Here is a 7,554-nt window from a genome sequence, read left to right as displayed (position 1 = left end):
TAGGGCAGCGGACTCGCGGTCATAGGATTGCGGTTTCGATTCCCAGACCGGGCGTTGTGAGTGTTTATTGAGCGAATACACCTAAAGCTCCACGAGGCTCCAGCAGGGGATGGTGGCGAACCCTGCTGTATTCTTCCACCACAACTTTCTCTCACTCTTTCTTCCTGTTTCTGTTGTGCCTGTAATTCAAAGGGTCAGCCTTGTCACACTCCGTGTCACGCTGAATATCCGTGAGAACTATGTTAAGGGTACACGTGTCTGTGGAGTGCTCAGCCACTTGCACGTTAATTTCACGAGCAGGCTGTTCCGTTGATCGGATCAACTGGAACCCTCGACGTCTTAACCAACGGAGTGCCAACAAACAATAATAAATGTTAACTTTCAGTCAAGTATGGATGTGTTTTAAATAACTGATCTGTCCTTGTTTCTCTTCCAGGAAATTGCAGAACCATTAATGGACTTGAAGAAAGGAATTGAAGAATTACTTGTTAATAAAACATTCAAGTACATATTATCTGCAATGTTAGCTATTGGTAGTTTCTTGAATGGTACACAGGTAAGATATACAGCTTTATTTTTTGATATTTTTGTTTTTAGGATTATTCCATTAGTCTCCTCAGTTCCCCTTGTTTTATTTGAATCATTATAATTTCATATGATTAAAAAAATTATTCTTTTGAAAGATCACTGAACTTGTAGTCCTTCCCTTCCTCCTTCTTTTTTTTCTTTCTTTCTTTATCTGTCTCTCTGTCAGTCTCTCAGTTCTGTGTAGCACTTGAGGCTGTTCTGTTTTGGTGTTCAGTACCTTAGTTTTTTATAACATTCGGTTAAGATTCCAGAACCTTTGACAAGACTATTAGGTGAGAAAATCCACAAAACTGATTCCAAGTCTACTGCTTCTTTGGTTACACACTAGCCAATCTGATTAGTTGAACCATGCTCATGTAGGCATTAATACATTTTATGACGACACATTTAATTTGTCATAGCTGGCCTTTTCTTTTTATGACAATATAGTTAGGCTGTGATTCTAAACTGGATTATATGAACAAGATGATTTGAAACTCAGCAGAAGCTTCACCATAAGCAAACCCAGATATCTTTTACTCAGCCACTCCTCATAAAATGATATCTCACCTATTAATGTCTGTTTCAGGTACAAGGCTTTACAATAGATTACTTGGCTAAAGTACCAGAAGTGAAGGACACAGTCCATAAACATTCTTTACTTCATCATTTATGCACCATCATCATTGAGCAGTTCCCAGATGGTACAGATCTTTATTCAGAGATTGGGGCCATTAACCGGTGTGCAAAAGTAAGTTAATATTTATATATCTTCCTATTTGTATTTTCATTCAAAATTTTCACTATCACCATATTTATGTTTAAACATACTTGTCTTTATTTTAATTAATTTTGAAAATAATAAAGAATTTAGTACAATAATTTTACCATTAAGCTGGAGCCTGGAACATAATCAACATGAAATTTTGATGGAAGGTCTTAATTTAGATCAATTTAAACCTTTCATTACAAAATTTCTGTTGAGATACACTTCCTTTGTTTCAATTAATTTTGAAAATGATGAAGAATATAGTAAAATAATTTTGTCATTATTAAATTGGTGTTTGAAACATAAATAAACATGAAGTTTTGATAGATTACTTTTTTTAAAACATGGAATTTGTATAATAGAACCAGGGGCTGATTCTAGCAAGATAGTATCAGAAGAGTTGAAACTTTTCTTCTGTTATACAGAGTATACATAATACTTCTGTTTAAAAATATATATATATTTATTCATGTTCATATTTTATTTTCATAATTATTTTTTAAGTACCTTAACTTAATCATTAAATCTTATAAAATTTTTGATTTATAATTAGTTTACTATAGCTATGAGTTTAAGGTGCTCATCATGAATTCTAACTTTATTACAGCCAATGCTTATACTGTACCTCTGGCTAAGGTACTCAAGTCTGCTTGTCTCACTGAATTTAACTGGACATGTTCCCAAAAGTACTTTTTGTTGATTTTATTGGAATGTTGTCTTTGAATTTTGTAGATTGATTGGGATGAACTTGCTGAGAAGCTGGAGAAAATGGAATTAGATTGTAAAAATTCCTGGGAACACTTAAAAGCAGTTGTGAAACACGACCGATGCTCAGCCTTGAAGAGCAAGTAAGTTAATAATAACCTTAATTATAAAACAATTAATTTAATGTGAAGTATATTTGCCACTTAAATGCGGCTAGACCCTAAGGGTGAATGCTACTGTTGCTTTTAGCCCCAGGAGAACATCTCCTCCAGCTGGCTATTGACACACTTTCTGTGTCCTGTCGGTATTTGCAAAGGGAAGTCATCCTTCCCATAGACACAGTATGGACGGTATCATTGACACATATACTTGAAATATTTTGATTGCTTCTATTGAAATAAATTCTTAAAAAAACTGGAAGTATGTCCACAATATAGCAACAGTGTATGACAGATGGACAACTTTGTAGTACTAGACCAACAATTTATCAATGAATTAAGCTTGGAATCAATGACTCCATTCCACTCTCTGGGCCCTACAAACATGTCTCTTCACTCTGCTTTTTCTAACACTACTGCATTAGTTTCTGTTCTTCAAAGCTCACTGGTTTTGTGTCAGTCCCACTTAAGCTCACACAACTCAAAACTTTACTCTGTCCCTAGTCATCCACATCATGTCTATCACCCTGTTCTTCTCCACACATACACATACTTGCAGAAATACTATCCAGAAATACTATACATAAAGGCGGTAAGCTGGCAGAAACGTTAGCACGCCGGGCGAAATGCTTAGCAGTATTTCATCTACCATTATGTTCTGAGTTCAAATTCCGCCAAGGTTGACTTTGCCTTTCATCCTTTCGGGGTCGATAAATTAAGTACCAGTTATGCACTGGGGTCAATGTAATCGACTTAATCCCTTTGTCTGTCCTTGTTTGTCCTCTCCATGTTTAGCCCCTTGTGGGCAATAAAGAAATAAGAAATACTATCAATTGTGGCTAATCATTCTTCTCCAGAATGTTATATCCCTCTGTAATTCCCTCCCTACCAATGTTTTTCGCTTTTTTACTTGTAGTTTTTCAACAAGAATGTCAGCTTCTTCTTCCTTCAGACCATGAATATATAAAAAAGAATAAAACTTAACTTACAATTTCTCAGTGTAGACAATTCATCATTATCATCATCATCTGATTTGCCATCATTGTGGTGTCATCATAGCTGTTGTCATTGTCGTCATCATTTTAATGTCTGTTCTTCCTTTTTGGCAAATATAGACTTTGTTTTATCTTCTCATGTCCTTGTTAAAATTATTGTTTGTAAGCATTAAGGCAAATGTATATATAAAACAATGCTCTTATCCTAAATTTTCGTATTTATTTACAGAACTTGTGAATTTCTACAAGATGCTGCTGAAAGAATTATGATTTTGAAAATCATTCACAGAAGAGTTATTACAAGGTAAAACTTAATTTCTCCTTCGTATTTCAATAAATTTAGTTGCTGACAAAATTCATCCATATCTGCATAGATTATAAGCATACTGATTAGTAATTTACAATTATTTATTAATAAATAAGGCTAAAGCACTAATTGACAATTCAACTTTATACTTTTTTATAAAATTTAGTTTATGTCTCGCTCTTTCTGATTCAGTATTTCACAATCTCATTCTTAAATCTAAATCATCAAAAATTTCTTCTTACTTTTTTCACTAAATTTCTTATGCATTTTCATCAACATTTCCTCATCAAGAATAAAAGTACTAATTAAGTATTTATTAACCAAGCCATAAGATTTCAGATTTAAGGGGAAAAGATACCAAATTGTGTGATGTTTATGCATTTCTCAATGGCATTTACAATAGAAATTAAATGAACTGATGTTACAACTAAAAAGATATAGTATATAAAGATATTCCTAGAATATTACTGTCACTGGCACAATAGTTTGTTGAAAAGAGGTCAAAAGAGGGGGGGGGGGAAGCAGACATATAAATCAAGTAATGAAAAACAGCAATGAAACCTAGAAGTATGTTCATAATACACAAAATAAAATGCAAAAAGACCGAGAAGTGAACATCAAGAATCATAAGGAGAAAAGGGTACATAGTTACACCAGGAGTTGTGTTGGTGAATTTCAGAAAGCTTGGAATTTTTGAAGGATGCAGTGTCGTGACAGCTAACAACTGATGTGGGTAATTTATTCCATGTTTCAACAACTCTGAACATAACAAAATTTATTTGTTTTATACTATATTTAGTACCCTAGTTATTATTTTTTTTTACTTGTGTTTCACTTTGGAGCTAACTGAACTGCTATTTTCAGCATCATTAATCTGGGCATGTACTTTTTTTCTTTTTTGTCAGTAAATATTATTCTTAGTGTGAAACATTAGATCTGTGTTATGTTGGACTCTTTTGCTCTGGTAATAACAGTTTTTGTGATATTTGTTTGTTCAGGTACCAAAAACTGTTGATGTATATGGGGCTTCCAGTCAGTGTGGCTAAAGACCAAAAAATTAGTCAGTTCTGTAAAGTGATCAGCGAATTTGCTCTAGAGTACCGAACGACTCGAGACAAAGTGAACCAACAGCTACTCAAAAAACAGAATCAACGAGAGAGGAAGAAGACGCGTGGTAAAATGATTCTTGATGTAAGTATTGCACTTTAAGACAAAAAAAAAACATTTTTGAAATTCCCTGAGAGCATAAGAGTCAACTCAGTATAAAAAAAAAATTTACTCTATTTTTAACTTACCCAATATAAAGAAACTACCTTGGTAAACTAGGGTTACCAAGCATATATATAAATTGGATCAAGTTCTGCCTTTTTCTATTGCAAACAATAATGGATTCAACAAATTATAGACCATCTTACAAATTATCATCATCATTCCTTTTTCTTATTGATACCAATGCTAGCAAAGAAGAATATACGTGGCGTTAAGTCTATTTTACAATGTAGTCTTTTAATTTACTATTTCTGAATGTGTATTGTTTACTTTCAATTTACAGACTGAGAAGTTTGTCAAATCTAAAGAACATGTTGCAGAGGATCCTTTACAGAAATTACTGGCCAATGGCTACACAAGTGCTGACGAACGTGGTTTACCTGGTCAGCTCTTGAGGAAAAAAGTTGGTAAGTATTTTGAACAGATTTTCTTTCAGAGATTTCTCAAAAAAAAAAAAAATCATTATTCTATCTATATATAAAATGTATATATTTTACTTTGATGAAGAGCGAACTGCTGAAACATTGAGATTCTTTCTCTTCTCATTAAAACATTAGGCTAATACTATATTTGTTAACTTGTCCCTCCTGTATTATCTTTTGTTATTTTTCTTGGAAATATGGTGTGCTTGAGAAGACCTGGCAAGCCAAGTGAGACCATAACCCACTTATGCGAACCTTTCCTTCATTGGACACTAAACTCTGCTTATGAAGACCTGTTGAGGCAAGTGAAATCGAAACCAAATTCGATGACAGCACCGCATGACTGGCATTTGTGCCAGTGGAGCGCCAAGAGCACCATCCGAGCGTGTTCGTTGCCAGGACTGCTGACTGACAAAAAAGCCCAATAGAATAAGTACCAGGCTTTAAAGTTGATTTGTTCAACTTAAACCCTTGAAAGCCGTGCCCACCAACTTGGTTGCAGTTCAATGACTATAACTAGTAAAAATAAAAGATCCTATGGTAATAAGGATTTGAGAGTAATGCTTTTGTTTGCCTTCCAGGTCGAGGTTGTCTAACAACAGATTCTGAGATGTATGATACTGCTGATGATGAAATTTTAGAAGCATGCGTACGAACAGCAGCCACACCACTAAAGAGACCACAGAAAGAAAGACGACGTTCTAGAGGACCTCGGAAATCTTGTAAGCATCTTTTTTTATTATGATAATATGTAAAATTCTTGAATCATATGACAAAACAAGAATAGTTAACTGGGAGGGGAGACCTATAATCTAACAACATTATAACCTTATAATTATGTTGGTGAGAAGAATCATTGATTAAGAGGTCTTCTTAATGAAAATATCATCTCACTCTTGAAAAATATTCATTTTCTTCAGATACTGATGTTTGAAAAATATATATTTCTAAATAATATATATGTTATCTTGCCTGGAAATATGTGAGGGTTGGCAATAGGAAGGGCATCTGCCGAGACATATAAAAGCATAAAAGAAAAGAATTTACACACACAAACACCATCATCATTTCAATGTTCATTTTTCCATTCGTGCATCGTTCAGATGGAATTCAGAGGCAGATTTTCTTAAGATTGATGCCTTCCTATTGCCAACCCTCACTTGTTTCCAAGCAAGGTAATATTTCCCCATACACAAAGTGGGAGCTGGTAGAGTCATTAGCTTGTGGGACAAAATGCTTAGCGGCATTTCATGTCACTACGTTCTGAGTTCTAATTCCACCGAGGCCGACTTTGCCTTTCATCCTTTTGTAATCAATAACATTTGTACCAGTTGAGTGTTGGGGGTTGATGTAATTGACTTACCTCCTCCACCGAAATTACTGGCCTTGTGCCAAAATTTGAGACCAATATGACTTTATGTCTATGTGTCTGCAAGAAATGGGAAGAATGGAACTCAAATACACCACATAAGGGAGAATCTGGACCATTTACCAAATTTACCTTGTGGTAATATATATATATATATAATTAATAGTTGAAATTAAATATTATTTTTATGACACATTTCATATTCAGACCCTTGTGGCTCATAAAGAAATCATTTCATATTTTAGAAGCATGGTTGCATATGGTTTCTTGGGATTGTTGTTTTTATCGTATGCTTAGATCATTCTGAAAAAAAAATATATCTATCTATATATATATATGTGTGTGTGTGTATGTATATAACTTACAATATACATATATATAACTTTCAGTTGATTCTTGCTTGTGAACATGGATGTCGTAAAATTTTGCATATTCCATTATGTTGCTATATATCTATAAAGAACCATTTTACTCAGAAATTAATGTATGATAAATTTTGTATGTATATGAAAATGTTAATTTCTGTGCATAAATATCCATAATTCATAAAATGCTATGTTGGTATTGTATATATATTTTGGTAACCTTAAATATTCTAATCTTTGGCTTTCTAATATAATGCTTTCATTATCAACATTAAGGCAGAATTGATGATGTTGGACAAAATGCTTAGCAGCATTTCTTCCAGCTCTTTACATTCTGAGTTCAAATCCCACCTTTGCCTTTCATCCTTTTGGGATTGATAAAATAAAGCATCAGTGAAATACTGGAGTCGAAGTAATCGACTAACTACCTCTTGCTAAAATTACTGGCCTTGGGCCAAAATTTGAAACAATCATTATTATTATTATTATTATTATTATTATTATTATTCATTGTGTCACTCTTGGTTAGTATCTTTTGATGATTAAAAGAAAATATTTTTTTGAAATCCTTGTAATGCTTCCTATCTGTCCATGCTTATTAACTTGGCTGCATTTCATAAAATTTCAG

The 7,554-nt window shown here is 33.5% G+C and overlaps 1 protein-coding gene across 1 annotated transcript in view; it reads left to right on the top strand.

Annotated features, from left to right (window-relative positions):
* LOC106868745 (FH1/FH2 domain-containing protein 3) overlaps positions 1-7,554 on the top strand; it is a 139,937-nt gene that overhangs the window by 117,312 nt on the left and 15,071 nt on the right. The window contains exons 17-23 of the mRNA XM_052970925.1: positions 431-556; positions 1,157-1,318; positions 2,069-2,184; positions 3,424-3,498; positions 4,500-4,692; positions 5,054-5,177; positions 5,774-5,914. Of these exons, the coding sequence (XP_052826885.1) occupies positions 431-556; positions 1,157-1,318; positions 2,069-2,184; positions 3,424-3,498; positions 4,500-4,692; positions 5,054-5,177; positions 5,774-5,914 (937 nt within the window). The remainder of the gene's footprint in view (positions 1-430; positions 557-1,156; positions 1,319-2,068; positions 2,185-3,423; positions 3,499-4,499; positions 4,693-5,053; positions 5,178-5,773; positions 5,915-7,554) is intronic.

Source organism: Octopus bimaculoides, chromosome 9, assembly GCF_001194135.2.
Source record: "Octopus bimaculoides isolate UCB-OBI-ISO-001 chromosome 9, ASM119413v2, whole genome shotgun sequence".
In the NCBI taxonomy this organism is placed as follows: Eukaryota; Metazoa; Mollusca; class Cephalopoda; order Octopoda; family Octopodidae; genus Octopus; species Octopus bimaculoides.
Note: the sequence above shows the minus strand (reverse complement) of the source record. Positions and strands in the feature narration are given on the sequence as shown.